General features: G+C 42.9%; 1 protein-coding gene across 1 annotated transcript in view; it reads right to left on the bottom strand.

The window, feature by feature from the left end:
- Positions 1-230: 230 nt before the first annotated feature.
- The window catches only part of MANBA (mannosidase beta), a 90,162-nt gene continuing 72,833 nt past the window's right edge, over positions 231-17,559 (bottom strand). Inside the window, exons 14-17 of the mRNA XM_084756250.1 lie at positions 8,836-8,980; positions 5,811-5,953; positions 4,119-4,376; positions 231-1,447 (exon numbers count right to left, since the gene is read on the bottom strand). Of these exons, the coding sequence (XP_084612376.1) occupies positions 1,223-1,447; positions 4,119-4,376; positions 5,811-5,953; positions 8,836-8,980 (771 nt within the window). The 3' untranslated portion in view covers positions 231-1,222. The remainder of the gene's footprint in view (positions 1,448-4,118; positions 4,377-5,810; positions 5,954-8,835; positions 8,981-17,559) is intronic.

Here is a 17,559-nt window from a genome sequence, read left to right as displayed (position 1 = left end):
CCTTGGGTACTAAAGAAAAGGACTGAAAGATAGCATTTATCTCTCAGAGTTCCTCAGCCTAGTGCTTCCCGGTTCTAAAAACAAATCCATTCCTTAGTGAGTCTCAGTTTCACGTAAAGCTACTCATCACCGGTCCATGTCCCAAAGCAATTATGAATGCTTTCTGGTCACCTTTGATTCTATTCTTCAGGTTCTCCCATTGATCAAGCAGCAATGAATGCTCAGCGCAGTACTGCACACATGGAATGTTTATTAAATGATGGAACGGAGCACAGATGAAGTATCAGGTTGTCAAAGCAGTTTGCACAGCCTGTACTTATTATGTCATTTAAAACACATAGAAAAATTACAAAAAGTAGTACAAAAAGATCCCACAAACATGTACCCAAAACAGCTAGTTATTAACGTTTTTTGCCACTTCCACACAAGAGCCAACAAATTTAAAAGGCAGCTCATACGTTTGGATTGGAAAGCTTGTCAGAGCTGGTCTAAGCTTAAAGCTCAGGACCAAGAGAGAGGAGGAAAAATTCTACAGTGTAGTTAGGACCAACTTTGAACTTGTGATACTCCTGCCTCTGCCTCCAGAGTGCCGGGACGACAGGAAGGTAACCGCACAGCCAGGCCAGATTGCTTTGTAAAGAAAGAACACTCTCACGGTCTTTTGAGAAAAAGAGTCATTGCCAAACTACATGAAAAGAGGAATTTTTACCTGAGGACAGCAATCAAGTGGCACGAGGCCTTCTTCTGCCTGCCAACAGGAATCAGTATGGCTGCCGTCAAGCAATATCTATCTTAGCATCTGAGGTCCCATTTCCTCTGGCTGCCATAGCCACACACTACACTGTCACTGGGTAGAATGTCATACTGCTATGACAGGCCTACACTACTTCGGAACCTCCACATTCGGTTCCTCACACACTCCCAGATCACAATCTCGTGGCTCCCCAAAATGTCATCGGGCTACATAACTCTTCTGGTTTTGTTTTGCCTGTGGAACAGAGTTCTAAAAACACAATCCTGGAAGATTCAAGAACACTTGGGCATGACCTTGTCTAAGGACACGGCCTGGGCGAACAGCATCTTTGAAATTATTCAGTGTCCAAACTGGAAGTGACAGCAGTTGGCAGCTCACCGGCCAGCAGATGTGGCACGGCCGATTCAGCTTTCTGCCAGGCCGCCTTCCTCTCCAGCCAGTGCCCACTAAAACACAACCCATGTCCCTTCATTGGATATCTGTCAGGGAGGTCACACTTAACGCCTGCCGCAGCTTCTTCTTGCTAGTGGCCTTCCAAGGATAAAACAGTACAGAATGCATCTTCTCAACCATGAGGAAGCCATTATCACTAAATCTCCCTGGTATGCTTCCTACATCCAACCAAACAAAGGGCGCGATGGCTGACGTTTTCAGATAGAAAACAAACACATCACCATTCTTAGAGATGTTGACCTAAAAAAAAAAAAAAAGATAAGTGAAATGAAGGATGAAAAACGGCTATGGTCTACATCTATCAGGCAGACATTTATGTGGGACCAATAAAGATTGCATTTCCCAACACTTTGGTCTGAGTTGCCAAAGCCATATATTCTGTGTAGTTATGACACCTGTCAGTATCCAGGAAACGATTTAAGTCTGTGGAAAATTACCAAGGAAATGCATAAATGCCAGTTATTAAGGAAAATATTTCTGAGAAGCTGAAAGCTTTATGTCTTTATATATCTTCATTAGAATATTACCAAGAAAGGGGCACTTGGCATTTTGGTGGCTTAAGGGACTGTTTGAAAGGATTAGGACTGGACCTAGTTGCAGGGAACAAGATAGCTCCTAGATGCAAGTACAAAGGTACACCTCATATTCTCTTCCGGGGAAGATCAGACACAGGCAGGCAAACCACATGGCTCACCTGACCCAGGCCACAGGGCACCAGGGGAAGCCTTGGCTGTTGCTGCTGCAAGGCCAAGGCCAAAAGAGGCACCAGGGCCTGCCTTTCCCAGATGCCTGCTTTGGAGAAAAAAATTCACATCTCTATGCACCTTACAGAGGAGATGGGGTTTAGGCTTGAACTCTGGGTTTTACAAATAGGCACAATAAGTACCTCTGAACAATAACTGCTGATAAATATTTTTAAAAACTCTCACTGGGGCTGGAGAGATGGCTCAGAGGTTAAGAGCACTGTCTCTTCTCCCAAAGGCCATGAGTTCAATTCCCAGCAACCACATGGTGGCTCACAACCATCTACAATGAGATCTGGTGCCCTCTTCTGGTGTACTGGTGTACATGCAAGCAGAATACCATAAATTATAAATACTTCTTTCAAAAAAACTCTCACTGATAGGCTAATGAACTAAAACAAACAAAGAAGCCCTCCTTCTACCTGACCCCTGGTTACCATGAAGTAATAAAAGCCTAGCTAAGCAAAAATAAAAATTAAATAAATAAAATAACAAACTTTTGAAATTAAGTCTTTTAGGGGGTGTGTTTGTGGCGCGCTCATACACTGAGGCCACAGGTCAGGTCAAGAAGCCTCAAATTGCTTATTCACTTGTTTTTTTTTTAAGACAGGATTTCTCACTGAGCCCAGAGTCCTCAGTTACAGCTAGGCTGGCCCACTGAATCTGCCTCTCTAATACTAGGATTACAAGAATGAACAAGCGGCCACACTTGGTTTCGGGGGATCAAACTCAGCTCCTCAAGTTTGCTAGCACTTTAGTGACAGTGTCATCCTGCCAACAACAACAAACCACTTTGATGTCACACTCATAAGTTGATAGGTTATGAATGTGTCCATTATTTGGCTGTCTTAGCTACGGCTTCTGTTGCTGTGATAAAACACCATGGTAACATACAGAAAGGGGTGCTTGATCTCAGACTTGCAGCATGTTTAGATTCCAAGATGGCAGGGCAGAGGCCTGGCAGTGAGCAGCAGGCGCGGAAGCCGAGGGCTCATTTCTTGAACCGTGGCACAGAGCAGGGAGATCAAACTGGTAGTGGAGTGACTTTTTAAACTCTCAAAGCCCATCTCCAGCAACACACTTCCGTCAATAAGGCGGAACTTCCTAAACGTCCGCAACCAGTATCGCTCACTGGGGACCAAAAGTTACAGTACACCAGCCTTTGGGGGACATTTTCTCATTAAACCACCACAGGTTGATTCTTGCTTTGCTGTTTAAAATAAATAAATAAATAAATAAAGACATAAACATATGCCAACTTTCTTATTTCTATGCTACCTCAGTTATTCCAGAGAATTTAGACTTGGTCACATAAATATTTCACTGTTAATTTGGAAAGAAGATATGATCCCAGTTGTTGTAACTTTTGAAAAATATTAGGTGTTTTTATATTATCGTTTCTAAAGCCAATTTTAAAAAAAAAACTCAATAAACTATGTAACAACTTTAAATTTGGTTAAACAGAGAGTGAAACTTCCTAGAAAAACATTGTCAGTTTTTGCTTGGAGGGAGAGACAGAAGGAAAGGTTCTCAATCAACTAGACAGGTGCCGAGTTTACCAGTGGCACCATTTTGAGAAAAGCATGTTCTGATTATTACTTTTTTTCTCACCAATTATAAAAAGATCTGGTGATTAAGGAACTATGAAGCAACAAATCAAAGACAGTGGACTGATTAATAAACTGCACTTAAAGAGTCAAAACTAGCGATTCAATCAATGCCCAGCGCTTCCCGGGCCATAGGACATGGAACTTGCTGCCTCACCCTCTGTGTGCTGCTCTCTCACTAGAAAAACAAGATCACAGCCCTTTGGGGATATTTTGGAAGCCAGCATGTATGCAGTAGCGTGCTTAGAACAGAGCCTGGAACCTAGTGGGGATGCCACCTGTGCAGATGGTCTGTGTCATCTCTCATCCTACCATACCAGCCCCACCAGGGAAAGGTAACAGAACAGCACCGTTTGGCAGACACTGATTACAAACAAATTCTGAAAAAAAGAAATAAAGATCACTTAGTCTTAGCATCCAGTAGGAGAACAGGAATGACCCCCAGGCCTCAGGTTTACAGTACTAAGAGGGAACAATACCAGGACATACCATACATGGCTTGCTTGCCTAAGAAAAGCAACAGCCCACAGGCCTCTGCGACCCCAAACAAGACACACTTACAGTGATGTTGGCCTTCTTTAGCCCTTTAGCATCCTTCAGGGAGGACAGGAAATGGTAGTTGGTTGGGCTAAAGAGTTCATTGTTCGTTGAGAGGTGAAAGGAAACCACACAAGTTTCCCTCGTACATCCCTGGCATCTCTTGAGCAGTTTGGGCACCGGCTCCTGGTAGAGGACTGCAGCCTTCCCAGCTTTAATCACGGCTGTTGAAGTCTCAAGAGAGCATGGAGGCTTCAGAGAACTCCAGGTATAGAGCCTCACCTAGGGAGCAAAGAGCAACAGAGAGCATGCTTGCTTACTGCTCTGCTTGTCTCTTTAGAGCAGAACACTGGCTGGACGTCGGAACAACAGCTCTGATCGGCTGACAAATTCAGTCTGCGTTGCCGTCCCTCTAAGTTCTAGCCACGTAACTAATGACTCAACTTCCCAGGATCCAATTCTTCATGTATAAAATGAGGAGGTGGGCGACATTGAAACTTTACTGCCTGTCATGAGATTTTAAAATGGCCAACAAGCTATCGTCAGCCCCCTACCTGGCATGTTGCTGGTCTTCTATACTCAGGACCTATTTCTGTTGTTAATGGTATCATCCAAACTGCAGGCACCCATCGGTTTCTCAGTCTCTCTTGTTACTTAAACTTAATACACAAGCTTACTTTCTTATATACCTGCTCTGAATAGTTTTACTGATTTCAACCTTACCACCCCTTTAGCTACTTCTGCAAATTTTGGACTAGTATCTGTTGGAGGTTGGTCTGATATAATTTGATGCTAATTACTTCTTTCTGTCCTTTAATGTGCCCCAAATATTGCTGGGCAACCTTGCCTGAAAACTTATTCCTCTTTTACCAATAAAAAGCTAATACACCTGGGCAGGCAATTGGGATGGGCGAGGCTAAGGTTCACAGGCTTTTGGCACAGAGAGGTTCTTGGGAAAGGAAGCAGTCAGAGCCCAGAAGAGGATCTTGGGAAGGAGACGAGAGAGGAGGAGGGAAGGAAGGAGGCTGCCTTGGGTTAGGTGGGGTAAGAAGCACATGGCTAGCATGGATGGAGGATTTGGCCCAGACGAAGAACATTAGCAAACTCAATAGAAATTATCAGAAGCATATGGCATGGAATTTGGGCAGAGAGATATGGGAGATAGTTAAGAGGATTAATATCTGCCCTGCCCCAGGTAAACTGAGGCTATTTTAAAATATAACAGGTGTCTATGTTTTTATTGATTGATAGCAGGTTAAAAAACACCACTGAAGTAATTATAGCCTAATAATAAACATTTTTTAGGCCATACTTTTAAGTTAACCACAAGTACCAGCTTCTCATGGCTATAATCTTACAGCTACATAGTACTTAGCAGTTTACATGGTTCTTCATGCAATTCTTCTTTTCATATTTCATAGACAATACTAAAGGAGACAGACTAGTATTACTTGACAATTGAAGGAACCAAATCCCCCAGGTGATAACAGCCTTTCTCAGGTTTTATAATCTAGGCAGACATTAGTCTGAATAGTGTATGTCTACACAGTCCAGCTGATGCTACAAGCACTAAAACACTTTGATGTAGATTAACTTCTCCTTTGTTTTTCCCCCAGAAGAATATAACCAAACAATTAAAGAAGTAACCTGAAAGTTCCTCTCAGCCTTAGAGACAACAAAAATAAACAAGCATAAGTAAGAATCCAAGTAACTCACAGTGAGCCTTGTTTCGTAGTCTTTGTGAAGATCTGACACACCATAGACATAAAATACATCTTTATCTTCAAAACCTACTGGCAACAGTGGAGCGAAGAAACGCCGAGCGAAGTAATGCAGCATTTTCCATTTTCCTCCGTACTCTGAAAACAGCCAAGAGAGTCAGGAGACACCAGCAACAAGCAGCTGGGGTAGGGTCCACATGAGAGCTAGTGTGGGTTGTCAGAATTGTTTGATGCACATGTGTGAGTCTGTCTGTATTAGAGGGGACTCAGTGTGCTAAGGGCTCTGAGCATCAGTTCTGGGGCAGCAAGGCAATTACCTATTTTCCAGATTAAAGAAAAATTCTGAAACATGCTGGGGACAGCATCTTGAGCCCAGATTTTACTCCAAGATGACCCTTTTTCAGGAGCAACCTTGCGTCTGGAAGCTCAGTACATCAGTGCTCTTTTGATTTTGTTTGTTTTGTTTTGTTTTGTGAGACAAGATCCAGAGTGGCCTTGAAACCCGGGATCTTCTGATCTCGGCCTCCTGAATGCTAGAATTACAAGAGTACACCAGTGTACTGGCTGCCAATATTCTTTTTTTACTGCACACACATAAAGGAAGAAATTGTTAGCAGTGGGAGTAGATGCTTGTTGCAAATTTTCATTCATAAGAATTATCTAGACTTCATTCTTCTTTTCCCTTGGGTATATAATCTTCTAAGCAAAGCAAAACAGCCCCTACACAAAAATTTCTTTCAGAGTCAGATTAAACATCAAATCCATGGCAATTAGTAATGCCTCCTCAAATACAATGCAAAGTTCTGTTAGAGCTTCATGCCTTGTTCAGATGTCTAGTAGACTAAACCTCATTTGATTTACTCGAATTGGTTATATTTGAATTGCTATTACAAAATGCCATGATCAAAAGTAACTTACAAAAGAAAGGATCTGTTTTGGCTTAAGGTCCCAGAGACAGTCTATAATGCAAAGAAGGCAGGGCATGGTGGTGAACTGACTGATCACATTTTAGCCACACACAGGAAGTAGCAAGAACAACCAGGAAGAGAGGCGGGGCTATAAACCCACAAAGACCCACCTCCTGTCACATAGTTCCTCTACAAAGCTACACCTCCTAAAAGTCCCACAACTTCCCCAAATAGTGCTCCCAACTGGGCACTAACTGTTTAAAAACATGAGCCTATTGGGGACGTTTCCCATTCAAACCATCTCCGTCAATCTTTTAACTTCCTTCCTCAACATTTGTCTGAGAATGAAGATTCTTCCTGATAAAGAGCCACTTCAAGAGGTCAGAAGAACAAGACAAAGGGGGAAAAAAGGTAGAAAAAGATCTCAATGAAGTGGATGTATAAAATAAGTTTTCATTTTGCTAAACAGGGAATGAACTTTCTAGAAAATATGGTTAGCTACTAGCTGGAGAAAGGGGAAATGAAACTATGATTTAATTAACTAAACAGAGAACAATTTTTTCCAGCTGCACAATTTTTAGAAAAACATTCTGATCATCATTTTTTTTTCATCAATTACAAAGCAATTTGGTGACTAAGCCATTTTGAAGCAATAAATCAAAGGATACAGTGATTAATAGACTGTACTTAAAGAGACAAAACTAGAGTGAGTCAATGAGCCACAGGACATTGAGCTTGCTGCCTAACCTCTGGAGACTGCTTTCTTATTTGCAAAAGCAGATCCCAGCACCTCAGGGATGCTGTGCAGTAGCGAACATAGGGCAGAGTGGAGCACCGTGGCACACAGTTACCTCCACTGAGAGAGAGACAGAGATGGAAAGGTGGTATCACAATATACGATGCAAGATGTGAAAGAAAGATAAAAACCAGGCTGGAAAGATGGTTCAGTGGTTGAGAGCCCTGTCTGCTCTTCCAAAGACCCTGAGTTCAATTTCCAGCAACCACATGGTGGCTCACATGTGGTTGCTGGGAATTGAACTCAGGACCTCTGAAAGAGCAGCCAGTACTCTTAACTGCTGAGCCCCTCTCCAGCCCCGCATTGGATTTCTACTGGGGAAGTTTTCTGCCAGGGGGAGATGGTTCCTGGGGTAATTCACAGTGTCACGAATGACAACCATTAGAGGCAATAGAATACAATGTTGGCCACATCACCCTTTCCCCTTATAGCATCTCATGATTTCCCTTACTGGAGGTCAGGGACCCATTATGACTCCTTAATTTAAAGGTACAAAAATAAATGAAACTGTTCAAACTGCAAACTCTACGCCAGTCATCACCTATTACTAGTTGAACTAGCTCAGCTGGCAACCTTTCCTACTTGCAGTTCTGACTCCGCCTCCTTTCCCAAGACACAAACAGAGCATACAATGAGGGATTTAAAGTCTTAGGTCAGATTGGGAGAATGAGACACTTTGATATATACATGAACCAATCTTCTACTTGTCAGAATTCTCCCACACAGAACAAGGGAAATGACCTTTAGGCCCTGAGAAGAAACCTCTTAAATAAACTCAAACTCCTAGGCAACGGGGACTGGGGAGATGGTTCAGGTGGTAGATTGTTTGCTGTGCAGGTTCAGATGCTCAGTATCCGTGTAAAAACCTGAGCACATCAGCATGGCCAGCAGTGGGAAAGCAGAGACTGGGGCTCCTTGGGGCTTGCTGGCTGGTCAGCCTTATTGAATCCATGATCTTGAGAGTTCCACGTTATCTTTGGTACATATGTACATACATGTACACACACACACACACACACACACACACACACACACACACACACACACACACCACTCCATCCCACACCACACCTGCGATCTCTGTACCTGAACTCACTCCTCACCAGCCTGCTGTGACTTTGCCCAGCATGCTCAGGCTCATGGAAAGACTATTAGGAACAGCGGAGTTCACAGAGCAGGTTCAGGGAATAGTCTCTCTGGCCCAGTTCTTCTTGGGGTAACCTGACTCTTCAGGCTCTGTGCTTCCCCACCCCATCCCCACCCCCCAATCCCTCTCCACACAGGTATTGATTTCTCTCACACAAAGAAACACTTACCAAGAGAGGCCCAGGAAGGAGCCTGCCAGATATCGTTCAGCTGCCAGTAGAGTGCCCCCATGGTGTGGCCGGCTCCATCCACTATCTCGCTGCGGCTGCGCATGTAGAATTCGGTTTCTGTTTTGACACACTGGGCCTGCATCACCTGATCGGGGAGGCATTCACACTTAGGTGTTATTGTTTGATATAGGCTGCTTAGATTTCAGAAATTACAGGCTCGGGGTGGTTGGTTTGTTCGCTTGCTTGCTTGTTTGTTTTTTTAGACTAAATTGATTGAGCTAACGAACTGGACTTGCATTAAGGGCACATTATTTTTATTAAATCTGGAGCTCGTTCCTTGGCATGAGAGAAACTCTTGTCTACAACAGAGATGGGTTGAGGGGCTCGGTGTTTTATTTGTTATACAGCAAGTGACAAAGGAAATAAGATGATATAAAAAAATAATGAAGGAAAACAAAAGCTCTTATTCTAGAACAAACGCCATATGTAGTCAAACATCAGGTTGTTTTGCAGCAGCAAATTTTGCAAATAAATTCATAGCTTTAAGCAACAACAACAACAACAAAAACTTTTATTAGATAAAAAATCTATAAGAAAAGCAGCATCATTGTTGTGAGTAAATCATCTAACCTCCATTTTCTAGTCTAACTTTTTACATCACAGAGGTCACTTTTGATAAGTGACCTACGATTTCTTATGGCTGTCACTTCTCCATTAGAGCAGGCAGGTGATAGTATGCGGACAACTGAAGTGCATCTAGTTCTTGCTTGAGAGGCACAGAGAAACTCCAAGAAGGTCCTTAATTACCGGTGTCACCATTGGAAACCCTTCTGACTTACTGCTGCCTCAGCTGACACTGTGTCTTGTGGTCTTAGCTTGGGGTTCTTCCCAGGAGGGGCTCCTGGATCATCTGAGAACCTGGAGGCATGGTCAGAGCAGCAAGATTTCACTCAGAGAACAGAGTGGCCCAAGAACAGAGTGTGGACCACCTCAGACAGAGAAAAAGAAGCATTCCTGGCCACTCAAAAACTAAGTGCAGATTACTTCTTTCTATAAACAACAAAGCTCAGATGAGGGAAGAGATGCTGAACTGTGGTGGGCTGGACAAGGAAGCAGGAACACTGAGGTTACTGCTTGCATGAGTCCGAGACACACATTTCCGGAAGGGTGAAGTCACAGTCATCAGATAAATAGCAAATATCCACAGTCTGTGGTATATGTTCATGGTGCTAAACCTCTTCTTATCCAACCCAAAATGAAGCTATACTCTACCCTCATGGTATTTTCTGCCTCGTATAAAAGATAGGCCAAGGCTATGAGCTCGTGTGGTACAACAAAGGGGCTTAGTAGAAAAGTAAGGCTGTCCTAGGAGGATAGAGCAGAACCTTCCAGCCAGAGAGAGCAATGGGGGTGGGGTGGGAGGGGGTGTGTATGTGTGGCGTAGTATGTGTGTACATGTGTGTACACATGGGATGGCTGAGAACAGTAAGATGGCCTGAGCAGAGAAAGCCTGGAACAATGGAAAAATCTGGTAGGCGTTCTCATCCTGACTAGGGGAGCGGTGGAAGGCACGGTGGAGTTCAGATGCGTGCTAAAAGCAGCTGAAGTCCTGGGACTCTATAAGGGGGAAGGCTGAGCTGGTCAACTTGCATTTCCAAAATGTGGCTAGGATTTCTGAGCAGAGAAGGGGCTAGGGCAGGCTTGAAGGATCTCGGGAGACATCTTGGAGTCGATGAAGCAAGCTTCTATTAAAGAGGTCTGTGTGCTAGGCTGATTAAGAAGACACCGCCTTCTCATTCTGAGCCAGCTTGCTGGGACAACAGCAATGACAGCCAGACAGTGTGCCATAGGACAGCAAAAACAAATCTCTGAGGCTAGCGGCACTGGTGACAGCTCAGAGTGACCACAATGTACACTTGGAATGTGTTAGTCTAAAAATACCTCGGAGGAGATGAAACAAAAAAACAAAACAAAACAGAAAAAAAGTACCAAAGAATTTCTCTGTCAGTCAAGCCAATGGGCAGTTTGACTCAGGATCTCTAGCCAAGCTCCTTATAAAAATAACAATCTTGAGTCCGGCCTGGTGCCACATTCCTTTAATCCTAGCACTCAAGGAGGTAGGGGCAGGTGGAGTCTCTGCGAGTTCTAGGCCAACCCGGTCTACCAAGTGAGTCTAGGACAGCCAAGGTTACACAGAGAAACCCTGTCTTGAAACAAACAAACAAAAATTACCATTCTTTTCTGAACTAAACAGGGCAGCATTTATCGACTTTCAGACCTTGATGTTAGTTCACAAGCCTGCCTCTAGGCTGCCTAGCAACTTCTGACATCATCACTTGCCACCAGGTGAGTGCCAGACTATAAAAAGATTGACCTGCCACTGTTCTCTCTCTCTCTCTCTCTCTCTCTCTCTCTCTCTCTCTCTCTCTCTCTCTCTCTCTCTCTCTCTCTCTCTCTCTCTCTCTCAGGGGCACCCCATGTTCCCCTCTCCCTCTGTCTCTCCCTACCCTCATGACTCATTCAGGCTCTATTTCCTCTTCCATTCCCTTCCCTCAAATAAATTTCCCCATATCAGACCTGTTGTGTCTTATTATATTTTTATATCCTAATTGGTGCCAAACCCAGGAAGGCTCTTCCAGAGCTATCTAGACAGACCAGAATCCCTTCTACCGAACCCTCTACCTGCCAGGTGGCCCTCAACGAATTGCCTTCCGTAGCACCCATCGCTAACTGCCGCTTTCCCCGCTGCCCTCAGCTACTCCCTAGAACTCCCGAATCCATTTACCATCTACTGCTAAGAAATCTCACACTGCTTGCAGGCCAGCCTCAGCTCCAGCCATGCAGACGCACTGTCGCTGCCACCTCGGGTTGCTGGCATGCCCCCACTGACCCGCACCACCCCCCTGCACCTTCCCGGCTGGTTCAGCCCAAAGAAAGCGAAACCCAGTCAGCCCTGGCACCTGTGGTCATGCCAGATCCGGCCGTGCTCACCCAGTGCTATCCCTACAAGAACTCCAGAGCTGTGCCCACTGCCCGGGCAGTAGCTGAAATGGCTCCGAGAGGGCAATGGAGCTGCAGGGCACGGGGCTTTGGACGGCTGCTGTGTGGCCTTGGCAGAGGCTCTTTGCAGTTTGCAGTTGGGTCATAGACAGATGTTGTTTCTACACAGCATGACACTGGTCAGCAGCAACAGCAACAACAGTGTCTCCTCTACAGCTACTGCCCTGCCCTAAACTTCTGCTACTTTTACAGGTATGCCTGATTCATTTACCTGTTAAATTTAAACCTAAATCCTACTTACAGATTCACCCACTTGTCTCTAGTTACCCTCCCCTCACAGATTCCAAAAGCACATGCTCTTCTCATTAACTGGATCTCTGTACCAAGAACCTGGTCTCATTAAAAAACAACCTCTGCTTTTACCTCTAAACACTACTTTCCAACTCTTAAAAATAAAAAAATCTTCTCTGATTTCTTTTTCTGCTATCAAAAAAAAAAACAAAAACAAAAACAAAAAAAACCCCAAAAACAAAAACAAACAAAAAACCCAACAACTTAAGATTACACTGTAAACTCTTATTTAAGGAGTTATAATTTGTTTGTTGGGTATAATGTTTAAAATCTAAGTTCAAACTCTCATTTAGACCATATAAAAAACATTTGTAAAACTTCTTTTTCATAATTAACTCTGATTATTATTTTATTTCTTTTTAGACTAAGAAACCAACAAATCTCATTTTAAATTGCTATAGTTTTTACAATACACTGTATATTTTACCCTGATTCAAAATGTTTTTTATTCCAAGGTTATAAAGGCATATTCAGGTAAACAAGCTAATTTAAAATGTATGTCTAACTACTTAGGTCTTTGCTAATTCCTAGATGCATAAATGAATAAATGTTGTTTCTCCTGTCAACAGATGCTCTGCGTTCACCTACAGGCTTCCTGGACAATAGGTTTGATAAAATAAATTCAAAGGCAGTTTTAAAGTTGTTCTGTAATTCTCTCTTATATTACTAGATTAAAATATATTAATTTTAGAGATACTGATTTGTTTACAATGTTAGAACTTGGTCATTATGCCGTATCTTCAATCTTGAAAGGTTAAATATCACTGCCTTAAACATGCTTAGTCTTGTCTTTTGTAATCTATAATATAGCTTTTGACTTTTATAAGCTATGGACTTCAATAAACTATATCATACAGGAAAACTGTTATGTTCTCTCTTTATGGACTTATGTTTATAAGATTGAGTTTTAATTAGACTCTTATATATATTTTCAAGGTCAAACATAGGATAAGATCATAACATTCTGTTTCATGTTTGCAACGTGTAATTTAGAGCAAATAACTAAATACAGCCTTAACTTGCTTAACTCAGGTATGCTGGCCCTCAAACTTGTCAGAGATCTGCTGCATATGGCATTTAACATATATGTTTATTCTGAGAAAGAGTCCCCAAATAATAATAGTTGATCCCCATGATCGCCAAGGAGATTTAGGCATGGCAGATGACTTCAGCTCTGGATTGTGGACTGTTAACAGCTGGGTGAGACTGTCGCCCCCTCCCCGAATGCATCGCCTTCTGCTAGGGCCCAGCCTGAACTGTGGCCAAAATAGACATCTGGAGAGTTACTGTCTCACATTGCTGAAAATGAAGTGAGGTCAATCTCTCCCATGCTCTTCTTCCATAGAAAGAGCCTCTCATCCTCTATACCTGATGGCCAGACTGCCTCTGTCCATGGTGCCATGAAAACCAGCACTGATGAGTTGCTGGAACAGATTGCACCATTTTTTTCAGTTAAACCTTGCTCTGGGAATGCCTAGATGGGTCACTGACTGCACCACCCCATGAGAACAATCCATTGCTATCCCTCCAGGCTCTTCTGGGATGCCTTCTGCAGAATTTCAAATCCCTACACCCACAATAAGGGCTGCTAAGCTTGTACCCCTCTGCAACCAAACTTGGGAAGATCCAAAACAAGACCTTTTAGTTACTGCCAACAGTCAGGTGAACGGAAGGAGGGTCCCTACATCCAAACTTCTTTCTTCGCTCCCAGTCTTCTGTCTCTACTTGCTTTCCCAAGAGTTTCAAACGTACACCTTAAAGGGAATTTTCTCCCCCAACTTAACTTTGTTTTTTGCCCAAATATATGTTCCAATATCCTGCCAGGGTTCCTACATCCGAGACAGCACCAAAGCAGCTCCCCACAGGTGCTCCAGTCCCACCTCACAGATCCTGTCTACCATACCTGCATTGTTCCTCCTAGCTGAAGATGTTCTCAGACCCTGAACAGTAAGTACAACAGCCTGCTCTTCCTAGACTTGGCCAACATTTCAGCCTTTTGACCCCATGTCACTGCCCTACTGTCAACAGGAAACAGCCCAATACGATTGATTTCTTCATCCTTATCCATTTATTATTGACAAAAGCTGGAATGGTGTGCTTCAGACCCAGGACAAGCAGCTCCAGGTTCTCTCAGCTCTCCTCGGTCCCTATCTGCTGCAGGCCATGGCTGACATAGCCTGCCCTCTACCCTGAACTCTCCAGGGAAAGGGCTTCTCCTTCCCCTTCACCATATAATTGAGACGTTTTGTTGCTCATTCCCTGTCCCCCACCCCCACCCCTTGCATGGCAGCCAAGAGCTGCTTCCAATGAGACTACATTTATATACTTTAACTTACCTTGCATGAAAAGCAGTCCAATATCCTCATTTTTTTTTATTATCATAAAGGGAGGAATGGTAGTTCACTAGGCTGCCTAGAAATCTCTGACACCATCATCTGCCACCAGGTGTGTGCCAGTCTAAAAAGAATCAACCTGCCACTGAGCTTGAGCTCTCATACTCTCTTGCACTCCTTCCTCTCTTGCGTTCTCTACTAAGGGTTGCCCCATTTTCCCTTTTCCCTCTCTCCCTCTCTCCCTCCCTCTCTCTCTCTCTCTCTCTCTCTCTCTCTCTCTCTCTCTCTCTCTCTCTCTCTCTGTGTGTCACTGTCTCTACCTTCATGACTCACTCAGGCCCTAACTCCTCTCCTCTTTCCTTCCCTTCCCTCAAATAAATTTCTCCTTATCGGATCTGTTATGTCTTACTCTATTTATTTGTATATCTTAACACTTAATACCTATGCATAGAGAATCCAGGTCCCTGGAGTAAGCATCTACATGTGTTTTGAATTTCTGTACCTAATCAATTTAGTAAAGCAATTTCTGGAATGTTCTATGAAGAGAAGGAGCCAAAAATTGAAATCTCAGTGGAGATGTTGGGGGGGGGGAGTTTGGGTCTGGGGTTTACATTAAATTCCAGTCTATGTAGTGAGATCATTGGTTTCTTTTAAAACCCAGTGACATTATGTGAGTATGCTTATGTTTTAACCCCAGCTGTGAAATAAGAGGCTATCTCATTGTAGATGATTATGACTTGCCTCCTGCACTAGCAGGGTCATGATGTTTGCCAGCTGCAGATAGTTTGATTCTGAGGACTCTGGAGAGGGTATAAATGGGAGAGCCCAGAGGGCCTGTGGTGATTGCTGCTCCCCCTGTTGCTGCCCCCATGCTGCATTTGCTAAATATTCTGCTGACATAGATTGGACTTGCCTCAAGGAACTCTATGTCCCGAATCAGCAGGAAGTAGCCTATAGAGGTCTATGCCTCCTTCTCTCCCACCTATACCCAATAAATATTTTAACCTCAGGGCTGGGGAGATGGCTCAACAGATAAACCACTTGCCACGCAAGTGTGAAGACTGGAGTTCAGATCCTTAGTGCCCTGGTAAATGCTGCCAGTAATGCTAGCACTTGGGAGCGGAAACAGGGGATCCCCAAAGCAAGCTGGGTTCAGCTGGGTAAGTCCTGGGTTCAGCAAAAGACCTGTCTCAATAAAGTGGAGAGCAGTGAAAGAAGACACCCCATGTCAACTTCAGTCACACACACATACCCATATACACACATGCCCACCACATGCACAGGAACACACAAAAATAACAATAAAGGGATTTTAACCTTTTGTCTGCATGAAAAGTAACCCATTAAGTTTCAAGACTTACTAATACGAAATTCATCAAAATCACCCTCCATTGTAGCTCGCACACCCAATGCCCCAGTTGGCCAGAAGTCTCTTCTCACCTAGGGATTCATGAATCACTTATTGCTTCATGTGTGAAGGGCTCACTGGAGGTGCAGGAATTCTCCATTATGCCACTAAGAAACAACTCAAGATTCCAGAACACCCAGGACCCAAAGTATCCTGAAGCCTGGACCATTCCTTACATACCAGCAAGCTTAAGGACTCTAAGAATAGCCCTGGGACCAGACTCAGCCTTGATTACAGTTACAGTGTGGAAGTAGGCCATTCAAGGTGTCTGGGGTAGAAGCTACTTTCCCTAGATTTATAAATTAAGGTGAGTAAAAGAAAAGCAACCCCAAAAGGATGATGTAGAACATAGAGTATGAGCACATGCCAAAGTAAGTAAAGACATCACCATCTCAGGCAGAGATAAAACTTCCAAGACACCTGCCATACCCATCTTGTTTGCATCAGTATAGGATGTTGGTGCCTCTGGAACTGATTTTTTCTTTACAATACGTGGAAGAATCCAATTAGTTCTTTTTATAAACTGTATATGTTTGCTTTTTGGATATCTGTTACTAATTTCTTACTACAGGCTCTTTGCCAATCTTCATTAATCACCCATAATGACATAATCTCAGCATTAGTTAAGAGGTACTACAATTTCAGCCATATCTGTTCCTGACAATTGACATAGTCGTATTCTACCTTGTACAATTAATTCAGAAATATTTTCTATAAGTGTCTTCAGTTTTTTTACTTTGTGTATGAGCTAAGAAAATCCATTATATAATACTATCTTCCCTTTGCGTAATGAACCCAAAAGGAGAATAAATTGAAGGTAAAATGTCACAATAAAGTTTAAGATCAATTCGATCCACATATGCATTTGTAGTCTTTGTTCTACAAGAGTTAACTTTCTTTCTGCTTCAGCTCTTAGACATCCTGGACTGTTTAAATCTGAATCTCCTTGTAGTTCTTGAAACAAATTACTTAACTCTTAAGTATTTAATCCAATTGTATGCCTCAGCCAGTTAACATCTCCCATTAATTTTTGAAAATCATTAAGAGTTTGTAGTTGGTCCATACGGATCTGTATCTATTGTGGTTGAATTTGTTGTTGACTGTTTTTATAACCAAAATAACTAAGTGAATCTCCTCTTTGTATTTTCTGGAGCAATCTGTAATCCTCAGCATGGCAGAATTCTCTGTGTTTCCTTAAACATTTTCACTAGAGTATCTGTGTCAGAATCAGCTATCAAAATATCTATATAATGGTAAATGATAGACTGAGGAAATTGCCTATGAATTATTTCTAATGGTTGTCGAACAAAATATTGGCATAAAGTTGGACTATTTAACATCCTTGTGGAAGTATCTTCCAATAGTATCTCTTTATTGGACCACTATTGGTCAGAGTAGATACTGAGAAAGCAAACCTTTCTCTATCCTGCTCATGCACTGCTACTGTGAAAAAGCAATCTTTCAAGGCGATTATGATTATAGGCCACGATCTCTCGATAACAAAAATGGTAAAGGAAGTCCAGGCTGTAAAGAACCCATTGGTTGAATTACTCTTTTCACTCCTCCATTTTCCTGATTTCTTTTTCATAACAAACACAGAAGAATTCCATGGGCTGGTGGACTCTTCTATAT

Source organism: Acomys minous (assembly GCF_964271855.1).
Source record: "Acomys minous genome assembly, chromosome: 14".
Classification (NCBI taxonomy): domain Eukaryota; kingdom Metazoa; phylum Chordata; class Mammalia; order Rodentia; family Muridae; genus Acomys; species Acomys minous.
The sequence above is the reverse complement of the archived record's forward strand: the minus strand, read 5'-3'. Positions and strand labels throughout refer to the sequence as shown.